Source organism: Trichomonascus vanleenenianus (assembly GCF_965637985.1).
Source record: "Trichomonascus vanleenenianus strain CLIB 3782 genome assembly, contig: TRVA0_001S, whole genome shotgun sequence".
NCBI lineage: Eukaryota > Fungi > Ascomycota > Dipodascomycetes > Dipodascales > Trichomonascaceae > Blastobotrys > Blastobotrys vanleenenianus.
Window position 1 is genome coordinate 336,072 of NW_027481886.1, and position 12,711 is coordinate 348,782.

The 12,711-nt window shown below is 50.8% G+C and overlaps 4 protein-coding genes across 4 annotated transcripts; 3 read left to right on the forward strand and 1 right to left on the reverse strand.

Annotated features, from left to right (window-relative positions):
• Positions 1-194: 194 nt before the first annotated feature.
• On the forward strand, positions 195-3,286 carry KGD1 (alpha-ketoglutarate dehydrogenase KGD1; the record flags this gene model as incomplete). Its single annotated transcript, XM_076681829.1, has 2 exons — positions 195-281; positions 371-3,286. The coding sequence occupies 2 exons, from the start codon at positions 195-197 to the stop codon at positions 3,284-3,286; spliced, it is 3,003 nt and encodes a 1,000-aa protein (XP_076543786.1).
• Positions 3,287-4,330: 1,044 nt separating this feature from the next.
• TRVA0_001S03796 (carboxymethylenebutenolidase) lies at positions 4,331-5,065 on the forward strand (the record flags this gene model as incomplete). The annotated part of the gene is made up of 1 exon (XM_076681830.1): positions 4,331-5,065. The coding sequence occupies one exon, from the start codon at positions 4,331-4,333 to the stop codon at positions 5,063-5,065; it is 735 nt and encodes a 244-aa protein (XP_076543787.1).
• Positions 5,066-5,470: 405 nt separating this feature from the next.
• TIF34 (translation initiation factor eIF3 subunit i) lies at positions 5,471-6,469 on the forward strand (the record flags this gene model as incomplete). The annotated part of the gene is made up of 1 exon (XM_076681831.1): positions 5,471-6,469. The coding sequence occupies one exon, from the start codon at positions 5,471-5,473 to the stop codon at positions 6,467-6,469; it is 999 nt and encodes a 332-aa protein (XP_076543788.1).
• Positions 6,470-7,754: 1,285 nt separating this feature from the next.
• On the reverse strand, positions 7,755-10,598 carry TRVA0_001S03840 (uncharacterized protein; the record flags this gene model as incomplete). Its single annotated transcript, XM_076681832.1, has 1 exon — positions 7,755-10,598. The coding sequence occupies one exon, from the start codon at positions 10,596-10,598 to the stop codon at positions 7,755-7,757; it is 2,844 nt and encodes a 947-aa protein (XP_076543789.1).
• Between the last annotated feature and the right edge of the window lie 2,113 nt (positions 10,599-12,711).

The following is a 12,711-nucleotide window of genomic DNA, read 5'->3' on the forward strand; positions in this document are numbered from 1 at the left end:
TGAGTGCGTACATATAATTGTTGTTGTCCCCCCGATTCCCACGACGAATTTTTTTCTTTGGCTTTTTTAGAAAATTTTGTTTGAGGAAAGGTCGTATGGAGAGACGGTTTTTGTTACTTTTATAGAGAATTGTCCTCTTGCTTATTTATTTTTTATCGTTTTATATATAGTTCCATAGGTGGTAGGATTTGACCATGCTGAGAACTGTAACCAGATCGCTCCGAGTGAGCAAACCGCGGGGGCTCACCGGATTTAAGGGCGTCGTTGCGCGAAAATACACGGTAAGTTACTATATTTTGGACGAATTGATTGGAGACAATTGTGAGGAAATTGAGAAAAAACGAATAATTGGCTAACAAATAAATAATAGACCGGTGGAGATGATGTGTTCCTTCAGTCTACCAACGCCAACTACATTGATGAAATGTACTCTGCGTGGCGTGAAGACCCAACCTCCGTGCACGTGTCGTGGCAGGCGTACTTCAAGAACATGGAGTCGGGCCGACCGGCCTCAATGGCCTACCAGCCACCGCCCACCATCGTCCCGACTCACAGCGGCGGCGTGGCCTCAGTCGTCCCCGGTAGGGATACCTCAGGTAACGGCATCATTGATCACCTCAAGGTGCAGCTGCTGGTGCGAGCTTATCAGGTGCGAGGCCACCACAAGGCCCAGATCGACCCATTGGGCATCAGCTTTGGCAACTCGCAGAAGCACGTCCCTAAGGAGCTGACGCTCGAGCACTACGGCTTCACTGAGGCTGATCTCGACAAGGAGATTACTCTGGGCCCGGGTATCCTGCCTCATTTCGCCAAGGATGGTGTCTCCAAGATGAAGCTGCGGGATGTTATCAAGACGTGTGAGAGAATCTACTGCTCTTCCTACGGTGTTGAGTATGTTCACATTCCATCGCGGACTCAGTGCGACTGGATCCGGGAGCGAATTGAGATCCCGACTCCTTACAAGTACTCTACCGACGAGAAGCGAAGAATTCTCGATCGACTCATTTGGGCTACTTCGTTTGAGGCCTTCTTGTCTACCAAATTCCCCAATGACAAGCGATTCGGTCTGGAGGGTTGCGAGACCATGGTTCCTGGTATGAAGTCGCTCATTGACCAGTCTGTTGAGCTGGGCGTTGAGGACATTGTTATCGGCATGCCACATCGAGGCAGACTCAACATGCTGTCCAATGTCATTCGAAAGCCCAACGAGTCCATTTTCTCCGAGTTCTCGGGCTCCGCTTCGTTTGATGAGGGTTCCGGTGATGTCAAGTACCATTTGGGTGCTAACTACCAGCGACCGACTCCATCGGGCAAGAAGGTCAACCTTTCGCTGGTCGCCAACCCGTCCCATTTGGAGGCTGAGGACCCAGTTGTCCTGGGTAAGACTCGAGCCATCCAGCACTACAAGAAGGACGAGGGCAAGTTTGAGAAGGCCATGGCCGTTCTGCTCCACGGTGATGCCGCTTTCGCCGGCCAGGGTGTCGTTTACGAGACCATTGGCTTCAACGCGCTGCCATCCTACTCCACTGGTGGTACCGTGCACATCATCATCAACAACCAGATTGGTTTCACCACGGACCCGCGATTCTCGCGATCCACGCCGTACCCGTCCGACATTGCCAAGTCCATTGATGCGCCAATCTTCCACGTTAACGGCGACGACATTGAGGCGGTAACCTTCATCTTCAACCTGGCCGCCGAGTGGCGAGCCACCTTCCACTCTGATGTGCTCATTGACATTGTGTGCTACCGAAAGTACGGCCACAACGAGACGGATCAGCCGTCCTTCACCCAGCCGCTCATGTACAAGAAGATCTCCAAGAAGGAGTCCTCGCTCAACATGTACGTCGACAAGCTCATCAAGGAGGGCTCCTTCACCAAGGAGGACGTAGAGGAGCACAAGAAGTGGGTCTGGCAGCTGCTCGAGGAGTCGTTCTCCCGATCCAAGGACTACCAGCCGACCCAGCGAGAGTGGCTCGCTTCCGCCTGGGAGGGTTTCAAGACCCCCAAGGAGCTCGCCACTGAGATCCTGCCCCACCTGCCGACCGCTCTCTCTGAGGAGTCGGCCAAGCAGATTGGTAAGCTCTCTGCCGAGTACCCAGCCGACTTCAATGTTCACCGAAACCTGAAGCGAATTCTGGGCCAGCGAGTCAAGGCCATTGAGTCTGGCGAGGGAATTGACTGGGCCACTGGTGAGGCTCTTGCCTTTGGTTCGCTTGCTAGCGAGGGCTACCACGTGCGACTGTCTGGCCAGGACGTCGAGCGAGGCACCTTCTCTCAGCGACACGCTGTTCTCCACGACCAGGAGAACGAGAACACTTATGTGCCATTGCAGCACATCTCCGAGAACCAGGGCGACTTCGTTGTGACCAACTCTTCCCTCTCCGAGTACGGTGTCATGGGCTTTGAGTACGGCTACTCGCTGACCAGTCCCGATGCACTGGTTATCTGGGAGGCCCAGTTCGGTGACTTTGCCAACACTGCGCAGGTCATCATTGATCAGTTCATTGCTTCTGGCGAGTCCAAGTGGTCCCAGCGATCCGGTCTTATTCTGTCCCTGCCGCACGGTTACGATGGCCAGGGTCCAGAGCACTCGTCGGGCCGAATCGAGCGATACCTGCAGCTCTGTAACGAGGACCCACGACAGTTCCCAACCGAAGATCAGCTCATGCGACAGCACCAGGACGCCAACATCCAGGTTGCCTACCCATCGACGCCAGCCAACCTGTTCCACTTGATGCGACGACAGATGCACCGAGCGTTCCGAAAGCCGTTGGTACTCTTTTTCTCTAAGAGCTTGCTGCGACACCCATTGGCTCGATCCAACCTCAGCGAGTTCACTGGCGACTCCCACTTCCAGTGGATCATTGAGGACGCTGAGCACGGCAAGACCATTGGCACCAAGGAGGAGACGAAGCGGGTTGTCTTCTGCACTGGTCAGGTCTTCACCGCCCTGCACAAGGCCCGAGCTTCTAACAACATCACTGACACTGCCTTCATCAAGATTGAGCAGCTGCATCCGTTCCCATTCGCCCAGGTGCGAGACGTGCTCAACAGCTATCCTAACCTGACCGACATTGTGTGGTGCCAGGAGGAGCCGCTCAACGCTGGTGCCTGGTCCTACGTCAGCGATCGATTCCAGACTGTCATGACTGAGACTGACAAGTACAAGGACGTTGCCGTTCGATACGCTGGCCGACAGCCATCTGCCAGTGTTGCTGCTGGTACCAAGAAGGTCCACCAGGCTGAGGAGGATGCCTTCCTCAAGGACGCTCTGCAGCTCTAAAAAAACCACAGGCTTAATTTATATATAATTTATATCTAGTTAGACATACGACCTTACAATTATAGGTTTTGCTTGACTCTCGCATGGGCTTTAATGCGGTAATGCCCGACCCGGGCTGCTCTTTTCCGGTCGACCCTCCGCGCAGCAAGCCACGGAAGATCAAGGGCTCGAATACCACTCTAAGCTTGGTGTAATTGGGGGGACCACTCCCCCCAAACCCCCCTGGAGCTCCGCTTCGCGGAGGCATTGTTGAAGAGGCTCTTGTGACGGGGGTTTGGGGGCAGAGCCCCCAATTACGGGAGCTCGAGGGCTGGCCCACGAATACTCTCTCTACATAGTGCAATTGGGGGGACTAGTCTCCCAAAACCCTCCCCTGGAGCTCTGCTTCGTGGAGAGTTTGTTCCGGCGTATTACTAGCTTCTATCTTTGATAATCTGGCAAGCCCGGGCTTCAGTTGTAACCGCTGGAGACCTGAGAGCACTGCAAAATCTGGAAATCCCCCAGTCAGCCCCAATCAAAGTTCAATTAGCCTCCAGGCTCAGTCTTCTCCTGGGGCTCTGCCCCAGACCCCGTACTTGGGGGGAAACCCCCCAAACCCCCCAGGATCAATTAACTCGAAACCTATATATGTAAACTCCATATGTCCAAATACCAATATAGGAACGTATTCGGTATTGGTTCAAATATATGCGCGCCTCATTAAGCCTCATTCTGTGCGGCTCAAGGGTTGCCACTCTATACATTCTCTAATAACCCATTGGAGATCAACTGCACATCTTATATCGTCTCGGAAATCAGACCTATCGATACCAATTGTCAACAATGTTGATGGCCAAAGTGGTCAAAGTAGTCTGGTTCATGGAGTAGAGTGCTCCGTAGTGATTTAGAAGGTGATGGGAGAAATGGTTCCCCACGCTAGACAGAAGTGGTTCTAATTGCTGAAAAGTAGTGAAGATCTAGTGAAAAATGCTTATTGAAGACTCCTATGTAGACGTAAAGACGTCGTACGGTACTGAAGTGCGCCTCATGGTGTACCACCCTAAGATGACCCGGTTCCCCAACGCCAAGTTCCCCGGTGTCATCGTGCACAGCGAGATCTACCAAGTCACCGGCCCAGTCGCCCGATTCGCTCGGCAGATTGCTGGCCAGGGCTTCATCGTGGTTGCTCCGTCTGTCTACCACAACTTCGTGGGCCCAGAACCACTCGCCTACGACACGGAGGGCACTGATCTCGGCAACCAATACAAGAAGGAAAAGCCGCTCGAGTCGTACGACGAGGACAACCGCATTGCCATTGACTACCTTAAGGGCCTCAAGACCTGTACTGGGCGCATTGGTGCCACTGGTATGTGTCTGGGCGGCCATCTGGCCCTGCGGGCCGGTCTCCACCCTGAAGTCAATGCCGCGGTGACCTACTTCGGCACCGATATCCATTCCAGCACCCTGGGGACCACCAATAACGAGCAATTGCACTCCATCAACCGGCTCAAGGAGATTAAGGGCGAGCTTATCACCATCTTCGGCGTCGACGACCCGCATGTGCCCCCAGAGGGCCGTGACCTCATTCGCAAGTCGCTGCGCGACGCCGGAGTCAACTTCTCTTTCTACGAGATTGCTGGCGCCCAGCATGCTTTCATCCGAGACGAATCCTCTAAAGGCCGGTATGACCCAGCCATCACGGGGCTCTGCTTCCAGATGCTCCTCGAGCTGTTCAACCGTGCATTGAAGCTCGATCTCGGCGAGTCCGTCGTTCCAGGCCAGCCAGAGGACGTCTGCTAAAACCAATACATGATCTCTTCGCTTTACCTGGGGCCATCCCCAGACGCTCCAATTCCTTCCTACTAGTGTAATTGGGGGGACCAGTCCCCCCAAACCCCCCTAGGGCTCCGCTTCGCGGAGATTTGGCGCGGCATTTGTTACGCATTGTAACGAGAAAACTAGTTACAGGTTGTGAGTTTTCTTACGGTGTAGCAGGGCGTCATCGGGGGGTCTGGGGGCTGGCCCCCAAGTCGAATTGGAGCCTCGACTGGTGAGCCGCGTGAGCCGCATTAGGAGTAGAATTTATCACGGGATGGGAGGGGTCGTGCCAGGATGTACGGAAGGGTTGGGACACGACAGCTCGCCGCGCTTGGGTATATGAAAGTGTTCAGTGGTGAAGGAAATTTTTCAACAGTGTGAACGATAATGCGACCAATAGTGCTAAAGGGCCACGAGCGACCGCTGACGCAGCTGAAATACAACCGGGAGGGAGACATCCTGTTCTCCACTGCTCGAGACAAGGTTGTCTGTGTGTGGTATGCGCATAACGGTGAGCGACTGGGCACGTATAACGGGCACAATGGTGCGCTCATGACGGTTGATGTGGACCAGACGACGACGGTGGCGATTTCGGGCGCAGCCGACCTGAAGATCAACCTGTGGAAGGTCGAGACCGGCGAGACCATTCACGTGTGGGAGGGCAAGGCCTCGATCAAGCGGGTCGAGTTCTCCCCCGATAACAAGTCCTTTTTGGCGGTATCAGAAGAGCATATGGGCCAGCGAGGCGCCATTCGAATCTACCCCGTGACCACCGACGGGTCCAAGCCGGAGACTTCGGAGCCACTGGTGGAGATCATCAACCCGCAGGGGGAGTCGAAGGTGACTTTTGCGACGTGGGTTTATGATGGTAAGCACATTGTGGCTGGGCACGGCGATGGCTCGGTCTCGCTGTACAATGCAGAGACTGGTGAGAAGATCAAGACGGTGGATGGCCACGAGGACATCATTACCGATATTCAGGCTTCGCCGGACCGAACCTACTTCATTACTGCTTCCAAGGACCGGAAAGCCAAGCTGTTTACGTGTGACGACCTGACGAACCTCAAGACTTATAACTCTGACGCGCCCATGAACACGGCGGCTATTACGCCTGTCAAGGACTTTGTTATCCTGGGAGGTGGTCAGGAGGCCAAGGATGTCACTACGACGAGCTCGCGAGAGGGCAAGTTCCAGTCACGATTCTACCACAAGCTGTTTGAGGACGAGTTGGGCAACGTTAAGGGTCACTTTGGTCCTATTAACACGGTTGTTGTACATCCTAAGGGCACTTCTTTTGCGTCCGGCTCTGAGGACGGTTACATTCGAGTCCACCACTTTGACAAGCATTACTTTGACTTTATGTACGATATTGAGCGACGGGGATAAGCGTGCTATAGGCGTGTTATAACGTGTTATAGGCGTGCTATAGACGTGCTATAAGCATGCTATAGGCGGAGGAGCAGAAATCAAAAAGTATGAATTTATTTTATTACATACGTGTTAGATCTTACTTGTGTGTTATGTTTTACCATTATAATGGATTAATTGTTCGTTGATAGTTCATTGAGTGGTGGTGTAGATTCGTTATGTGAGTACGCTAACTATTCGCTGATGGTGGTACCGCTACTGTAGATTTATTACGAGATTACGCTAGTTTGCGTAGATCGGTAACTATACACAATCATCATTGGTAAGATATTGACTTTTCGCTGATAGTGGTAGGGTAATAGTTGTTCGTCGGATGGTATCATGATAAGATAAAAAAATTGTGCTGTAGAATCATTATGGAATGACATTTCATTGAGTTTTCAGGTAGATTCATTTTGATGATCGTAATATATAATGTAGTGTAGATTCATTACAATGGAATAGGTAATTGTTTGCTGAGTTGCACTGTAGACCCATTATAATGGATTAGGTGATTGTTCGTTTAGTGGTACCGGTACTGTAGGATTATTACCCGTATAACATTAATTATTCGTAATGTTACCAGGTAGTGGTCTGTTGAATCATTATAGCTCGATTACCGGTACTTATTCAATGACTATACTGTAGAATCTTTATAATAGTTCGCTTAGATGGAGGAACCGTTCGTGAGTGGTACTGTAGACTATAAAGGATGAAGTATCTTGTTAACTTAGTGGTACTATGAGATAATCACACCGGTAGTGGATTAGGTAATTGCCAATTAGCGATAAGATCATTGTAGATTAATTATTCGTTTAGCGGTCTACTGCAAATTCGTTACAGTGGGTTGGTGTTCGTTGATGCTGGTACTGTGCTTATAATAAATTAACTACTGTATTCGTACTGAAAATCATTATGATAGATTAATTGTTGCTATAGTGGGATTTCGATCTAGTAGTACCTGGGGTTCCGCCTCGTGGGGGTTTGTAGCCCCAATTATACCCAAACATCATGATTGTAGTAACCTCAACATCGGGGGTTTGGGGGCTGGCCCCCAACTCCGGGAGCTCGAGGGCTGGCCCTCGAATACACGTCTCCACAAGTAGTAGCTCCGATTCATGGGGGATCTGTTGCCTCAATTATACTTCAGGCATCCTAATTGTAGTCCCATTAGGATTGGGGGTCTGGGGGCTAGCCCCCAGCTTCGGGAGCTCGAGGGCTGGCCCTCGAATCAAAAATGGTGTTTGTCATTTCATAATATTTGCTAGTCATAGGTCCCCCGTGGAGACCGTGGCTCGCGGGGCAAGTGACCCTGGGAGCGAGTGCCCTCTTGGCGCACCTGCAGCCGTTGCCCGTGGTGAAAGCTTCGATGCTGCGATGGGTCGACTTGTCGAGGATTGAGTCGCGGTGTAGATCGGGGCGTCCTTAGCGACGACTGAGAACCGGTATCCTGATGTGACGAGGACTCCAGAACCTCCGTAGCCGACCGGTTGACGCCCCTTTTATATCGATCTGGAGATCTGGGTACAGATAGCGGTTGAATGTCGCTGTAGCCAACATTGGAGAGAGGAGGTACCATATCAGGCTCACCATGCAATGGAATTGGTGGTAGCTCCTCGTCAACTCCGTGGTAATACGCGAATTCATGGTCCGGTAGAGGTCGAGAGGGACGATAATCCTCCTCGTCATTCTGAGCCATGTGCATGGAATGCACCTTTCGAATATCTTCTTCCTTCTCTGGCGGAGGGAGGGGTGGAAGACTATCGTACAGATCCCTACTCCTAACTGGAGCTGCTGATTTACTTGGCTCCTCAAGAGAAGAGACTTCAGAAAGCGAGATTTCACGGTCATCCTGAGCTAATGACGCCTCCTGGCCGTATTCCACGTCAGCATAGTCGCCATAGCCATAACTCTTCAATCCCTTTTCAATCACCTCCTCGTACTCCTCAGGTGCCTCCGGAAGAGCCGGGCGATATGGGCCGGAGGACTCTCTTCGGTACCGTGACAGCTGGTCACTATAGTGTGAATAATCGCTGTCTCTCCTTGACTGGCTACCGCTGTATCGAGATTCGCTATCTCTCCTTGGCAGGCTACCGCTGTATCGAGAATAGTCACTATCTCTACGACTTTCCTCGTTTGTCGCACGTGTGCCTGAATAATCACTTTCTTTTCGGGCATCCTGGTTCATTTCGCCGTACTCAGGCGCCTCTGTCGCGTACATCCCCATCTCCTGAGACGCCTCATAGGGGTATCCACCTCGTGGTACATTGTAACCGCTTTCTGCCTCACCGATCTCACTATCATCTGCGCCGTACCCAGCTCCATAGTCGACATAATGCGTATAGTTTGAGTCGCTGATAACTCGCTGAAGGGAGCGGTCGATACTTGAAACATCGTCATCTTCGCCTCCGCCGCCTGTCCTGGGGTCAAGCTGAATTGGAATGTCCGTCTCCATCAAGTCATGATATGACTGCGACCCTGCTAGCCGATCCCGGTTCTTTGAATTACGCGGATGAGCTCCGTGTCTGCTGTCAAGCGATACAATGTCCCCTGGCGACTGGGCGCTATGCGCATCGCTAATGCTTATGTCGGACTTGGTAGTCTGAACCACCGGAGCGGACGCATTGCTATACGTCTGGCTGCTATTCTTGTAGTTGCGGAAGATGGAACTGGAAAGGCGGTTGCCTGAGGAGCTTCTGGGGTATAGTCTAAACCGATGAGACGGAGGGCGGTCCAAGCTGCGAGGCGGGATTTCAATCTTTGATTCGTACCGCTCTGGATTAGCAATTTCATAAAACGACCCTGTAGATTGGTCTATTAGGATCGAAGGCAGCTTTGGAGGGTCCGCATGGATGTGGCTTTCCAAAGGTCGGGCCCCATAGTGAGCGTCTTGACTAAACGATTCATCAGTCTGGCCTGCTGACTGAGTCGTTGATTGGAAGGTTGACGATTGGTGTGAACCGTGCAGCGCCTTGTTTAGCACGCTTTGTGCATGCTGAGAAAACTCCTGAGAGAGCCTAGACAATCGATTGCGTGTTTTCGAATGGCGGCGACCCCGGGGAGGAGAAGGTTTGTCCTCCTCCGGGGGCTTAGGAGGCAAAAATGTGCTATCATGTTGCATCTCATCAAAATCATGCTCCTCATTGTGAGGTTGCTCAAGGCTGTCTTCTGGAATGGTTAGATCAATTTTTATGTTTTGTGCGCTTTCAGAGCCTCTTTGGTGCGTTTCGTTACGAATTGGAATCATACTAGTCGATGGTGCCACATCAAAATGCATAGGTGTTTGGGGTTCCTTCTGGCTCTTGTCAGAGAATAGCCGAGCGGGGGTCCATTTCTGACTTTTAAGCGAAGGCAAGCCCCATTTGTTACTCTTCTTTTCAACCTTTACAGTTTGGGATACTTCCTGCTGTGGCCCAAGGTTTGATCTTGATCCTGGCCCTGATGCTGGCATTCGTACTGACCCTGGCTTTGGTCCTGGTATTGGTCCTGGTACTGATACTGATATCGGTCCTGGTCCTCGAATGTCCGAAACACGGCCATGCTTTGATTTGGGATGCAATTGACTGGGTCTTTCAGGCTGAAGGGAAAACTCGCTACGTTGTTCATGGTGACGAGCATCAAACGGTTTATGCTCGACTTCCTGCTCAAATTCATCTGGTTGCTTACCGGTCATTTCCACATCCAGCTTCCTGTACTTGCGTTTGCAGGCCCAAAAAAGGACGCATATAATTATGGCTAGTACCAGGGGTGCTCCAATTAAGCCGCCGAGAAGTGCCTTACGTTGATAATCTTTCAGGTCGTCGTTATTGACATTAGTGCCGTAGGCACTAGCATCTTTGTTACTGGGCTCGCTAGTAGTATCATTGATGCTAGCATCTACTTTGTTACTGGACTCGCTAGTAGTGTCATTGGCATCTGCGACAATGCTTTTATCAGTGTTATTGACACACTTTACTGTTGAGCACGTGTCGCACGACTGGGTGGTTAGTATGCAAACTTGACCCTGAGGACATGATTCGCATTGTGGCGGACTCTTGGGGCACTTGATGCAGCCATGCCTTATTTCCAATGTCGGCGATTCCAGTCTGTAGTCAAACCCCACGGACATCTTCGAGGGCTGGTCTTGGAGAGGTAGGATGAGATGGAGCGATAAATGCAGGGTCTAAACTTTGTAATGGGCAATTTTGATTTAATCACATATCACAAGGTGCTATAGCCAGGGCTCTCCAGCTACCCGCTATGGCCGACCAAGTACAAGGTTTGCGTTTGTTTTTTTTTTCAAAGTTTCATTAGAACATAAAATCTATTCTCTCCAATCATCGTTTTCTGTTTCGTAATATACTGGTGGACAAACAACGTATTTCTCTCAACTGTTGTCAATAGTATACCATGCGGCTCTCTATTTTCCTGGGGGGCCAGCCCCCCAGACCCCCCTGGTTCCGCTTCGCGGAGGACCACTATAGAGAAGGAGGACAACTACGGGGTCTGGGGTAGAGCTCCAGGTGTATTATGTAGATATGCTATGTATGCGGCTCATGCGGCTCAATTTTCCTGGCGCCGCCCAATACCGACAGAGTAGGCCCGAGAGCTTGTTACACTTCTTCTCCGTCATACAATGAGGCTGCGCGCGTATACGCATGTCCACATGGTACAGGTGTGTAGGTTGTAAATTTTTTTTTTCAAACACCGACCGGTGTGCCGAAAAGTGGTATCCTATCTGCTCACAGGCGTTAATTTTCATTACTACACTGCAGACGATGTTCCATACACAATATGCTACACTATGTCCTACGGTAATACATCGGAGAATATATACGTAAATACACGTTGATTACACAAAAGTGATACACAAGTAATAAAAGGGTAAGTTAGTACCGTATTGGTTAACACTACGGTAGCATATCATACACATCATGTGAAATAGAAACGAGCTATACCGCCGTTCACTGTACGATCCCCTATTCAATGTAATCCATACAATGTACAAGACTTTGTGCCAAGCGTAAAGATACAGTAGAGCTTGTAAATATCCAATTGCCCCAAAACGCGCTTGATACACGTGCAGATAAACGGTTTTTAATGATCTTCACATTCAACCGCGAACCGAGAACACTGCACTGTATGTCGTTTACAATACACCCGCATTGCCCACTTTAGTAGGTGGGCTTAGCAACGGCGTTGAAATTCGGCTGGTTGACGACAATACATTGTCCTTACCCGCACTATGCTTTTACAAAGCGCACGGTTATAGCCGACTTACATACAAAGCTACATGGATAAATATTACTACATGAATAGATAATAGCTTTGTTATTCCACTTATATACATAGACAGGCAAAAAAATTTGACGACTATCGCATTAACCATCAAAAAAACACTGGCTGGTTCGTGGCAGATGCCAAATGCCACGTCCTAACTAATGCCCCGAAGCCGTTTAATGTATCAGACACTGAAAAATCATCGATTCACATGCACGGTTCGGCCTATCAAAACCCTAGTACAAGCTACGGCACGCCGAAGGCGATTACGTGTATCACCTTCTCCGCCCTTACCCGTATTCCAACATGAAAAACCCGAACTAATGAGCAGAGACAAACACAGTGCCGCAGGGCTAAAAGATGACGGGTGGAACAAACCCTTAGAGCGCGTTCCAAAACCAAAAGGCGCGACTTGAGCCATCTAAGCGGCGCTCTCGCTTTCCACCCCCCTAAAACCCCCCCTCAAATCTCACACAGCCAATTGTCATCGCTTAATCTGTGTCGGACTCTCAGGCATTTTGCAACACCTTGGCAGGTGGCAGATGACAGGGGAGTTTCCAAACGACTGGGCACAATGGCTGGTAGTTAACATTGGCATCCCACAGGTGCAATTGAGCCTGTATCATATCGGACGGACCGGGTTATTGCCAGCTGCACCTCCCACCCCCTTTAAGCCTTTTGGAGGGGGGCTTTACGGCAATGCATCATGCATGGACAGGTCTTGCATGCTCGAAAATTATACGTCCGTACCTTTCCTAGACCGCTGGATACAATCACCGACAGGTTCAGGGGGGCAGGTGTGCCGCGGCGGAGTACGCGGAGGACTGGGTTTGGATACAGCTCTGGGTGTGTATCTGCACGGCCGCTTGATGCACTCTGCGGGTGGATGAAATACATGTATGATGCGGGTTACTATTTTTTATGGCACTTCTTTCGCAGACCCGTGGTTGAAGAGGGCATAT